Raw genomic sequence first — 12837 nt, 5'->3', positions numbered from 1 at the left:
GAAAATCCTATGGGTATTTTTTATACCAAAAGAAGTTTTTTTTGTTAATTTATCATGAATTATAGAAAATCCATCACTAATTAACATTCAATATTATTTGTTGGGTGGAGGAAGATTTTAAAATTATCTTAAAATCAATAATTGAAAATAGTATTGAATGTTAATTCTAGTATTGAATGTTAATTAGTATTAACATTCAATACTATTTTATTATATAGATTTTAGTCTTTTAAGCTAGTTATATTGAAGTATCCATATTTTTTCAGATGTATACCGTTCACATAAAAATTTGAAGATCTTGGATTCAATATTATTCTTCTTTGTTTTTTTTTTTTCATGCTATTGAACACCAACCTACGGTAAGGAAGAAGAATCGGCGTGTCATTTGCTGTCGTATTATCCGTAGATTCAGCTGCACATAATTAATTAAACACCGTAACTTTTGTTTATAATTTCTCGGATGAATAAGCTCCAACTTCCCTCCCCCATCTCAAAAAATAAAATAAAATAAAATTAGGGCAATTAATTAAGTTGGAATACTCTGAAATCAAATCGTACGCGGGGTTGTTGCACCACAATGAGATAATTAAAAAAAAAAAAAACTGAAATCGTATTTAAACATAAGATTTCAGTTCTTAGAGAATTTTTTTAAAAAAAAATAAAAGTAAAATTATGCTTTGATTATACAATTTCTTGTGAAACCATATACTATTTATCCATTTTCATAATTTTTTTTTAAAATACCCATTATAATAATTTTATAATTTTTTTTATCTATTTCTGTAATTAACCTCGTATGCGGCCTCTGAGCAAGGGCCCGCCAGCTATCTTTGTTGCAGAATTGGAAGATGAATTGAAGAGCATCATCATGTTGGTGTATACGTCAAGTATCTTTCTTCTAGAGACAAGGCCAAAGATATCTTATATACCACCACCAATGCTACTTACATACGACTCACAAGTTGCGCCAAATGCATGACCCCAGTGCTTTGCTCAGATATTCAAATTTACATGGAAGCAATGTATACTAGTTTGATTCTAATTAATCTATAGAAGCAATTAAATATGTCTCATTCCGTTAATTAGTACTAGTATTAGGTCTAGGCTTAGTTTGAATTATCTTTTAATTTACGAGTCCTTTAATCAAAATAAGTTTGAGGATGATGCAACTTATATATTTAAATTTGGTATTTATAGAAGAGTTATTGGAAGAATGTTATACAAAAGTTAAAGGAAAAAGTTCCGGAAAATATTTATATATAAATATTTATTTTAATTTATGTCAAGAGTTTTATTAATTTTATTTGTCTTCTTCAATAAATACTTTATAATTTTTTTATATGCCGGACAACATGAATGTCTTTTAACTTACCAAATCAAAGACTAATCTCACTAATACTTACAATGAATAATTATTACAATGAATAATTATTATTAATTTGAGAAAATTTTACACGATAAAAATCAAACATAATTTCTCTTCCTAAATAAATTATTTTTACTTATATTAATGCAACATATCCTTAAACTATTTCGTCAATCGCTTTGGTTAATAAGTTTATTTAAATTGTCTCACAATAACTTTGCTTATAATTTAAAGATGACTACAGTAAAGTATGAACTGCGAGGGTGATGCTTAAGCTTTCGATTAATGATTTAATAAGAAAAATACATTTGGAGAAAAAAGAGTGTACGTCCGACCAGAAAGTCTTTTTGGCTTTTTAATTTGTCGGACAATTATGAGTTTTTTAGTAATAGATAAGAGTTTAACTTGAATGCCCAATTTACCAATTTTTTTTAATCTATATTCTGTCAATATAAAGTGATAAATCTGGGCAGAGTGATAAAAAAAACTTCACATATTAATAGGATTTCATTATTTTAATTACCACATCATTTTATTCATTAATATGATGCAGTGATAGTGTGGATTTATAATGAATGTCGCTGAGTAAAAATATTTTACACTCATATTATATAAGATTTAAATTAAAAAAAAATTCTTTATAATTCAAATTATTAATATAATAATTTAAAATCTTCCTGCAACACTATTTCGAATCATCCTACAATTACTATAGATGAAAACACTATTAAATTAGACTGATAGTTTTCATTTTTATATTAAAAAAATGTTGTGCATATATATTTAGTAATGTAAGATTAGAGGTTTGGTGTCACAATAATCATAACTGCACTATTAAGCATAAATGCATAATGCTTCTTCATTCATCACAATATAACACCAGATAAATATGGAGATGTAAGATTGATTGATTGTTTAAGAAAGAAAAAAAATAAGAAAAATGTCCTGAATTCAATTTCTTTTGGGGATATAAAAATATTCAAATATATTTTTATGTCATTTTATTTATCAACTAATTGAAAGTTTATTTTCATCAAATAATTCTAAGTTAACAATTTTAACTAATAATTAAATTTTTATTTTTAATAATTTTTACCTATTTTATCAGTTATCACATATAACCTAAAGTGAAAAAATGCTTTTAGAGAATAGAGTGCAGTTATATATCTTTTTTATTAATTAAAAAATCAATAGTAAAATAATTGACATCAGTGTCCAAATTCAATTTTAATATATCTATGTGAACCGTTTGGGTGATTATCACGCTGTGTACTGTGTATATGATTTTGTTGTACTCGTTGCACATCTTGGGCATCTTAAAGAAGGATGGTTCTATTTATAAGAAATAAATTGTAATTTATATATTATTTTTTTATAAATAAGATCAAAGGTAATATTTTATTGTCGAGAAAAAAAAATCAATTAGACGGACAAATCGATTGAAAATTTTATATATATTATATTTATCAGGATGCGACATCATTAGTAAAATAAAAGATTGTCTTGCCAACACAAATCAACATCAGCATATAAAGTAACATTTTTACTGTTTCAATTGCGGCTTATGTTTATCTAATACTACATTTTGAAATCGTGAATATTTTGTCCAAGACTGGTCTGTGTCAAACGTTATATTCAAAATTCCATTACTTGATGAATGGTTCTTATCTTCTAGAAGTGTTTTGTTTTTTGAAGGTCCCTATATGTGGTTACTAGCAGTTGCATCAGAGCGTCGAGTGGTACAACATGTATTTTTCGTCTTTGATCTTAATGGTCAATTTACGCAAAGGCATATTGATTTGCCACCCCAATGGAATATTCCAAAAACATATATCAATATTTTCAAACTCCAAGTGTATACGTTCCTACCATTCTAATTTTAACGAATGAAAATGGGAATGGAATTGGGTTTCAATTTTTTCCCATTCAAAAAGTTGAATTTGGGATGGGCTTGGCTATGTTATTTCTCGCTCTCACCCATGCCCCACTCAGATACAATAAATATTTATAATCTTATAATTTTAATGAATTAATTATTGTTTTATGTATTAAAATATTTTTTTCTTATAATTATGTATACTTTTTATTTAATTTGTTGTTAAACATTTGAAATTTCAATTTTGATAAACAAGATATCATGATGATTCTTTTTTTAAACTATTAAAAAATAAATAAGACCGAACAATTTTGTAATAGATTCAATCTAATTAAAAAAATATTATCTTATATTTTTCATTATAAAAAAAAAAAAGATAAGATCATAGACCATACAAGGATGGATTTAATTTTTGGACCCTAAACAAAAATTAAAGGTGAAAACAAGAAGGACGTAAAAAACAAAGAGACTAAACCCGTCCCATTATGGTGCGTATATCAAACAAGAGAAAAATTGCAGTTACATAGTATAAGACATATATTATATGAAGAGCGAGAAGATTCTATCTAGAATAATTAAAATTAATTTTTATTAAAAAACTAGTTTTGATTATTCATATGAAATAGTTAACATATCTTAATGCACCACATACACTTTAAGAAAAATGGTCATTGACTATTCTAAGTATGCTCCAAGTTCCCCTTCTTTGTCCCTTGCATCTTCCCAGTTATGTCCGGACACCACAGCTTGGCGGACATCATTTCTCCCAATTTTCTGCATCACTAGCAAAACAGGCTTCCTAACCACTACACTCCTAGGTGCCTTTTTTAAGTTGTCACATTCTTTTTTGTTTAAGGATCATTAAGCTAATCATATTAACAGTTCTGAAACTATCAATACAATTCTATTAGGATACATGATTACTTTTGTCCTGAAAATATAAAATACTTACACTTTAGTTTTTAAAAGAATAAAGATTTTGAATAGTCATTGAAAATGTAGAAAATGTGTCAAAAAACATCTCACCATTAAGTATGAAACGTCAATATCAAATTAATTATAAAAAACTATAATTTATTGTTAACTAATTTTTAAACATTATAATTTAATAACAAAAGAGTTCATGAATCAGATTTATAAATTAAATTTAATGTTTCACACTTAATGGAAAAAAAATAATTTGAAGCACGGACAAGAGTGATCATATATCCAATTCTCCTGTTAAAGAGAGACCCTTTTCCTTTTCTATATATACATATGCCCACATGAGAAAGTTGGATGCGTCCACACACAGAGAAAGTTTACATACTATCAAGTTATAATAAATAAGAGTATTTTGGGAATGTTCAAAATTATGGGATGCACTAAGCAAAAATTAGTTGCTTTAAGTTTTTGCCTTGATCTGGTACCAAAATATTTTGTTTGTTTCTCTTTTTATCTCATTTCTGTCTTGTTGTACTTGGCCCAATTGAGATTTTTTTTCCTGATATTCGAATGCTGCTGGGCTTGACCCATTTATGTCAACAAAAATATCAGCTTATGTTGTTACTTTGGGGCCAGGTATGCAAAGTTATTTGAATAATAAAGTTATGATGATACATTTAGTAAAAATTAAAATATGAGAAAAAATGTTATGGTTAAATATAAAATAATTTTACATTATCATTTAATCATAATAAATTTGTTAATTTTTAATATAATTATCTTTAAATTTTTTATAACAGTTATTTGTGATTGAATTATAGGATAAAATTATTTTATATTAATAGCAATTAATTAAACACAAAATATTTTTTTGAATAAAAACAAATATTACTAATCAGATATCTCTTTAATCAAAATTAAATACTTTGACATATGATTAAATAGATGAAAGCATAAAAGTTTGTTATGCTTTTTATGATCTTTTGATACTTTAATTATAGTTTTCACATTCTCAATTGTATAGAACAAAGTCAAAATCAAGCTATTCCTAGACGGGCAGTCTTTGTGGCCATCGTTTGCAGCTGGTTCCGTCAAGGAGTTTAAGCCTGAAGATGTCATGTAAGGCATTCTTGTTGAGCAACAATGTCACGAATGAACACATAATTTGCTTTTAGATTGTTAGAAGAAGAAGAAGAAGAAGAAACGATTAAAAGTGTTTTGCTGTGACAGAGACTATTGCCTCGAAAGAAAATTTTAACTAACCTTTAATGTAACCCATTATCTGATTTTACTCTTCAAGGTTTACCCAGTAGCTAGCATTCCTGGATTTATGCACTCAACAAGGCCTAACGTGCGTGGAGAAATACAAAACAATTGCCAAAGCGAGAGACGTAACGTAAGCTAAAACAAAAACGACGAGGAAGAAGAGTTTCCGTTACTGCCACTGCTTTCCAATGTTTAAGGTTTTAAACTGTTGAAACATTGATCCATTGGCAATGGTTCAACTTCAACATAAGATTTATAATAGCTTTCAATGTTAATCAATCGTGATAAATTTGAACTAACATGTATGATGACTAAATAAAACCGTTACTTGATAACAACAATTAATGATGGATGAGAATCCAAGTTACTTTCTATTTAATATATAATTTAAGATTTTGACATTATCTCGATGATCTTACACTGATATACATTAAGTTTTAGATAAATCTAACTTTTGTAGTTGGGTAATTTATAGTCAATATTTACTTGTATTTTTATTTTATAAAGATGCATTGTCTTGACATATTCCAGATCATAAAGAGTGGAGATTATCCTCCTCTTCACCAGCATGCTTCGCTGATATTGATGGTCTTTGATATCATCTAGAGGGTTTAAATTCTAGCTATTGATCATATTTATAGGAAGCCAGTAGGCAGCTCATTTTCTTTTGTTTATGGGGTTTCCTGTGTTTTTTATTTTATTTTTTCATCGAATAATAGAAAAAGATACATGACATATGTTAATTGTTAAATGAGTGTTATAAAATGATTCTTTATCACACTTCTTCAAACATACTTATCTATTTAGTTAAAGTTTATTAAAAATATAAAATAAGATAAAAATCATTAAATATGATATGAAATTCAAAATTGTCATTTCTAATAAATTTTAACTAATAAAAGAGTGTTTTCAAAAGAGTGTTAGATGTTAAATTGAATATATTTAATCAAGTGTCCAATGATTTTAAAGCTTTATAAAAAAATAAAAATTAGACCTGGTGTATTCAATAAAAGCAAAATATTTAATATTTAATATATATATATATAACAAAATTAATCTTACAAAGTTATTCTTCAAGTAACTTAATCCTCGTCCCCAAAATAATAATTATAGAAGTTATAAAATCAAGTGTGAATCAACATATCTATTTAGTTAAATTAATTTTTTAAAATAATTAAGAAATATAATTATTGTTCTTATTTTAATTAAAATTATTACCTAATGGTATCCTATTATATCCGTATCTATCTCATTGATTAATTTCTGCTATCATTTGTTAATCTTCATTTCTCTCTCTCTTAAACATAATTGATTAAATAATAATTAATTGTACACTTTCAAAATGACAAATAAAAAGGAACAAGACTTTATAAAAAAAGCCAAAAATTAATTATCACGATTTGACGTGCGAACAAGAAAAGAGATTAAAAGAGTAAGAAATAGAAATCTAAATATATTTCATTGGATGATTAATTGAAGGATTATTTTGGAGGGGGAGGAGGTGAGTAAGAAGTATTTTTATTTATAGTTACAATAGTATTACAGATTACATGTATGGCACTAACAAGCCCATAACAGAAAACCTTGGCACTTAAATGAAGTACACCGATGAAACTCTGATCCACGCAGGGTCTACATACACTATTTAAACTCCTCTTGAAATGGTCCTCTAGACTAAGCTTAACACAATCCTGTGCGATATGCCATAGTCAATATTGACTCTAGTTTCAGAGCCCCATATATTGATTGGTCATAGTGCAAAATGTGCAGCAGAATAGATATATCACAAGGAGGTCTTCAGCACAATCTGCATATAAGATCATCTTAAAGGAAATCCATTACTCTCATATCCTGAATTTTATCTCAGCCTCCGAAACAAATCTAATCTTAAATCTTTCGATGGCGGTGACTTGGGCTCATTATGGGTCGAGAACCCATGCTTGCAGTTCTTAGAAGTCTACGAAATTCTGGTAAGCTGATTTTTCCATCTTTATCTATATCGGCTTCCTCAAGCAATGGATCAATGGAGCCTCTCAAACCCGTATGCTAAAAAGCCAACAAAATTAGGTGATATTAGTTGCATGCAGCAAATCTGTATCCTATGTAAAAAGCATTACTCTACAAATATATAGAGCTCAAGCTGAGTATATTATTACAGTCCTATTACTAATTTCTAAGGAGAGAATTTATAGCAGAAAATGTTAAGGAAGACTGAAAAAAGACATGAGACCAACCATTCTAAGTTCATCTGGAGTAATAAAGCCATCCTTATCCAAGTCAAATTTCTCAAAAGCAGCCTGTGACCGCTGCTGCCACTTGTCAGAATCATGTTCCTCCAATTGATGTACATGTAATGTAGCTGCCACAAACTCGGTGAAATCCACTAGCCCATCTGTGTTGCTGTCTATCTGCCAACACACAAGACAAAAGCTATGGTGAATAGAGTGCCATTAGGAGAAATATATATTGTCTCTATAAAAATACAATAATAAAAGAGAGAGAAAATAATATCATTATACACCAAGGAAATTTCATGTGTTTCAAATTTTTTACAGAAAAGGGCTTATAAGTAACCAGCAAAATTGTGGCGCCTATAAAGGATCATTTTAGATACTAACCGCTTGCAATATCTCCAGCACACGTGATTCTTTCAACTTCCAAGGTTGATCTTTAGCGAGAGCCTGCACAAAATATACCCTTTAGACCGAAGCAGGGAAAATATATTCAAGAGGTTAATTGTTCACCAATTGATAAGTAACGAGTTTAAATTTAATACAGTCAGAAAACGGTCGATTAATGGGTTACCTGTCTCATCTCCTCAAGACTAATAGAACCATTTTTGTCCACATCAATTGCATCAAACTGATCTTTTAGATCAGACAACTCTCCTTCATTAAGTGTGCTAGCCAATGCCTGCATGATAATCAAGTAACAAAAAATCGGCATCAAACAAGTTTCATTGCTTCTAACATGCAAAGGCTTTAATTTGTCTTTTCTCACCCTTAGTGCAAATTGTTTCAACCGACTATATTTCACAAACTGTCGCATGTTGTTCAGGACAGATATATCAATAGGAATCTCTAATGCCTCTCCTCCTTCTCTAACCCATGGATGTGCTAGAAATATCAGAATTCATCAGTACAACACAACATTAGGGTATAGCTTTGTTTTAAATATGTTTAGATAAGGAAAAAAACTCCAGTTAGAATACAGTTAAGTTTGAGTCTCAGTTAATTATTAAATTGAGAAAACTCTGTACAGAAACACCATTTACCATAATTGCTGAGGTTGAACTGAAACAAAAATTCTATGAAAAACCAATGCATTAATTCAGCAAAACAAACTTGGCCGAACAATTAGGCAGTTAAGCCACTCGCTAATTTTGAAGATGAATATTTAATTATTACCCTTTATTTGGATTTAGATAAACAGTTTATTGATTGTAAATTTATTGTCACATCAGCATACTTGCACCAGTAAAAGGGCAAGCCTTTCCTGCAATGGTAGGGTTGTTGCCTATTGGCCTAGAGGTCACAGGCTCAAATCCTAGAAACAACCTCTACACTTGTGGAGGTAAAACTGTGTACATTTATCCTCTCAAAACACCACTAGGTGGGAGTCTTTTGCATTGGGTCACCTCACTGCTCCACACTTGCAGCAATGCTTATGTCCCTCTTCTGTTCTTTTTTGAAGATAACTTACCTGTGGTCTTTTGGGTTTATGCACAATCAATTTATAGTTTTCTTCAGTGTTTTACTCTCATTTTTCATTTTGAAAATTTGCTCCATCTATTTTTTACTTCAATAGTAATTCAACACAGTAACATACATTTAATTTAAGCAAGCATCATTAAAATTAATTGTAGCCTTTTTAATGAACAGCTTTTCAAATGCTATAAATTCAGTGCTTAAAGCATTGATGAATGCCCTAAATTTTAGGCAGCAATCAAAATGTAATTATATTTATTTCAAGGAAAGGAAACAAGATATGGTAATAAACAGCCTTCTCACAATAAGAAAACAAACAGTTGGATACATACATAGAGCCTGAGCAGCAGTATATCTTGCACGAGGATCTTTTACCAACAATTTCTTCACAAAATCTTTTGCAGCATTGCTTATGGTAGGCCATGGTTTCCGCCGGAAATCCGGCTTGTTCCGTAAGACCTGTGTATCATAAAATCATAATTTAAATGTAATAGCAAAATATTTATTCAAGTTCTTAAAGGCCAAAGATTCATTCAAGTTCATAAAGAAACAAGAATAGTTAAAAATCCCACATAAATTACAGGAAACTCCTGTCATATAATGAAATATACCTCCTTGAAGATACCATCCTCCGTCTTATCCCAAAATGGGCGTCTCCCACAAAGCAATATGTATGTAATCACACCAATACTCCATACATCTGACTCGGGACCTGACTTTCGTTTTAACACTTCTGGTGCAACATAGTAAGCACTGCCAACAATATCTTGAAACCTCTTTCCTGTTTTGTTTTCAAAGAGAGAGAACAAATAACTCTCAAATAAAGATTGCAAGAACATGTTGAATGCAAAGAGGGATAAAAAGGGAACAAAATAACGATTAACACATATTTTTGCTCACCAGGTTTTATAAAATCAGACAAACCAAAATCGGTAGCCTTTAAAGGTGAATCTTCTTTGGTTGACTTGAAAAGAAAATTCTGCATGCAAAGAGGAAAAATTTAATATATAGAGTAAAATTACACAACTCCATATTGCGTAGATATGCCAGCAAACTTGACCACACCTCTGGTTTCATGTCCCGGTGTACCAACCCATGTAAATGACACTCAGCCGCAACCTTAAGCATTTGCCTTACAACCACAGCTGCATCTTTTTCAGTATAACGACTGTCCTTCCTGATAAATGTGAAGGCAGAGTAAGTTCCAGTACAAGAAAAAAAAAATTTTTAGTCATCAGGGGTCATGATTCTGAAATTTGATCACCATAGACACACTGAAGAGCCACTTAAACAAGGAAATAAAAATAATCACATTCAAGATAAAAGATAAATTGGAACTTACTTGGCCAATATCCGATCTAGCAATTCTCCACCCTCACATAGCCTAAAAAGGTTCACAAAGTTCACGTTAATAATAACATTGATGTATATACGAAGGAACATTAGAAAGAATAAACACAACACAAATGATTTGACAAATCTGCTCCCAAAAGATATATCCGGAGTACATTGCAGTTAAGTGATGCTCAAAATCATATTAACACATTGAAGCAGTATAGAAAAGAGACTAAAAAATAAAAATAACTTACTCCATAACTATGTACACGTATGATTCATCATCAAAAGCATTATGGAACTGAACCACATTTTCATGGCCTGTAAGTTCTTTCAATATCTTGACTTCTCGCTTAACATCCTCAACCGCTATGGGGAGAACCATCTGCCAGTGCCACCAAATTCAAGAATTGATTCAAGAATGCACGAAACTTCATATGAAAACAAATCGGAACATAAATAATAAGAAAACCCTGAAAACGAGCTTGTGTAAAACCTCTACACAAAATCCGTATTTCACATTAATTCAAAATCATTGCAGGCATCAACATAGCTAGCCAGATTCATTATTACCCCGCCACTCTTTATGTGAAGTGGGTGTTTGGAAACAGATCGGGGGCGTGGTTTTTCACATCACAATGGACACTACTAGTTTTAGCTTTTACGTTTTTCACGTCAAGATCATGATTTGTTGGTTGTAGAAGTAGAACACGTTACCAAACACAATCGAATTCACACAATTCCATATAGCATTAATTATCTCTATCACGACCTTCCTAGGAGGATGCCGCGACATAATGGTGAGCTAAAGTGATATGCAAAACGGAATTGTCAACAACTCGTACTGTTTTCTACAAGCAAGAGCGAAAGGAAAACACACACACACACAACCAAGTGGCTTTATATACAGATTGCAGAGAAAGGCATAATTTATCAACCTTGTTATGTCTAATAAAAATCGGGTATACAAAAACTTCAACCTCGAAACCGGAAATTTGAGCTAGTTGAGGTAAACATCGAACAAAATAATAGTAGATGCAGTAGGGGAATCAGCAGACATTCCAAAAACCCCTTTTCCAATCAACGAAACAAAATTAAAAAAAAATCATCATTATCCGATACTCCAAACAAATTAATTTACCAATCTCCAGCACCAAAATTAGTAGTACCTCCAGAACCGGGAACCCCAAAAAAAATAAAAAAAATCATAATTCTTCCTACCCATTGACCAAAACAAAACCATAATTGGAGAAGACGAGAAAAACAACAGAAATTTACTTCCATCACCGCACAACGATCACAAAATCTAAACTGCGTATCCACGGAAGAACAAAAGACACAACTTTGAATACCTTGCTCTTCTCGAGTCTCTTAACGGCGACACGATCCCCATTTGTTTTGTCTATTCCAACGTAGGTGTAACCGAATTGTCCATGTCCCAACAATTTCCCGAGCGAGAATCTATTCTCGAAGTCTTTCTCGTACCCGAAATCCGTTCGCTTTCCGCACGGAACATGCGTCCCTTGCCGACGCGCACCCGCTTTGTCTTTGGAGCGTGGGTTCTTCTGCGAATCCTCCGGCACTTGCCGCCGTTTAGCCTGCGACGGTTGCTTCTTCTGCTTCCCCGTCACCGGCTCCAGCTCCGGCTGCGCTGGCGGCGCCGGGGCCGGCGCGGCCAGACCTTTGCGGTTACGGTTGGATGCGGCGGCGTTGTTGCTGCTAGAGCCGCTGACCTTGGTGGCAGAGAAACAGATGCCCATGATCGAAGAAGAATGGCAGAGAGATCAAAGGAATAATGAGAAGATAAAGATATTACCATTCATTCATTAGCAGAGAGAGAGAGAGTTGAGAGCTATATGTGTAGTGTGAATGAGAGAGAAAGAGAAAGAGAAATAGGAAGAAGGAAAGAAGGAAGCAGCGACGACGAAGAAGGGAAGAAGGTGGTGGTCAAAAGAGACTTTTTGAATGAAATGAGAGAGAAAAGAACAGAAAAAATGGCGTTGGCAAAACTAAACTACTTCCAATAATTCCCATTGGGCATTGTAATTTTATTTTTTTAATTCTTCATTCTTTAAAGTTAGCTGGCACTTCCCCATGTTAGCCTTTTTTGAATAATTAATTAAATTCATTTTAAATAAACAGCTTGGTTTTTGGTGAGGACTGCCTTAGCTTGATTTTGCATATGTTTTGATTCATTTTGTTTTTGATAATATAATTCATTTTAAATAGATCAATAAATATCTGAGTTTAGATGGAGGTTTGGAAAACAATAAATACATCTAATGAATGCTAATCAAACTTAAAAGAATTTATTAAACAATAAGTGTGATTATTGAACAAGGATAATGCATTGCTTATTAATT

At 31.2% G+C, this 12837-nt stretch overlaps 1 protein-coding gene across 1 annotated transcript; it reads right to left on the bottom strand.

Annotated features, from left to right (window-relative positions):
* Positions 1-6932: 6932 nt before the first annotated feature.
* Positions 6933-12468, bottom strand: LOC114376257 (calcium-dependent protein kinase 28-like). Its single transcript, XM_028334279.1, has 12 exons — positions 11827-12468; positions 10729-10859; positions 10482-10523; positions 10205-10316; positions 10040-10118; positions 9751-9920; positions 9472-9598; positions 8433-8548; positions 8238-8345; positions 8051-8113; positions 7667-7840; positions 6933-7478 (listed from the first exon to the last, which is right to left on the bottom strand). The coding sequence occupies exons 1-12, from the start codon at positions 12232-12234 to the stop codon at positions 7320-7322; spliced, it is 1689 nt and encodes a 562-aa protein (XP_028190080.1). The 5' UTR covers positions 12235-12468; the 3' UTR covers positions 6933-7319.
* Between the last annotated feature and the right edge of the window lie 369 nt (positions 12469-12837).

This window comes from Glycine soja, chromosome 11, assembly GCF_004193775.1.
Source record: "Glycine soja cultivar W05 chromosome 11, ASM419377v2, whole genome shotgun sequence".
NCBI classification, from domain to species: domain Eukaryota; kingdom Viridiplantae; phylum Streptophyta; class Magnoliopsida; order Fabales; family Fabaceae; genus Glycine; species Glycine soja.
This window is presented reverse-complemented; position numbering and strand designations above follow the sequence as displayed.

Bases quoted from the DNA above. Each gene is read 5' to 3' on its own strand.
- LOC114376257 (XM_028334279.1), bottom strand. From the start codon at position 12,234: ATGGGCATCTGTTTCTCTGCCACCAAGGTCAGCGGCTCTAGCAGCAAC. The intron at 10,119-10,204 runs GTGTGGTCAAGT...CTTTGCATGCAG, and splicing joins ACCGGGACATGAAACCAGAG to AATTTTCTTTTCAAGTCAAC. The intron at 8,549-9,471 runs GTATGTATCCAA...TGATATTTCTAG, and splicing joins TACTGCTGCTCAGGCTCTAT to CACATCCATGGGTTAGAGAA.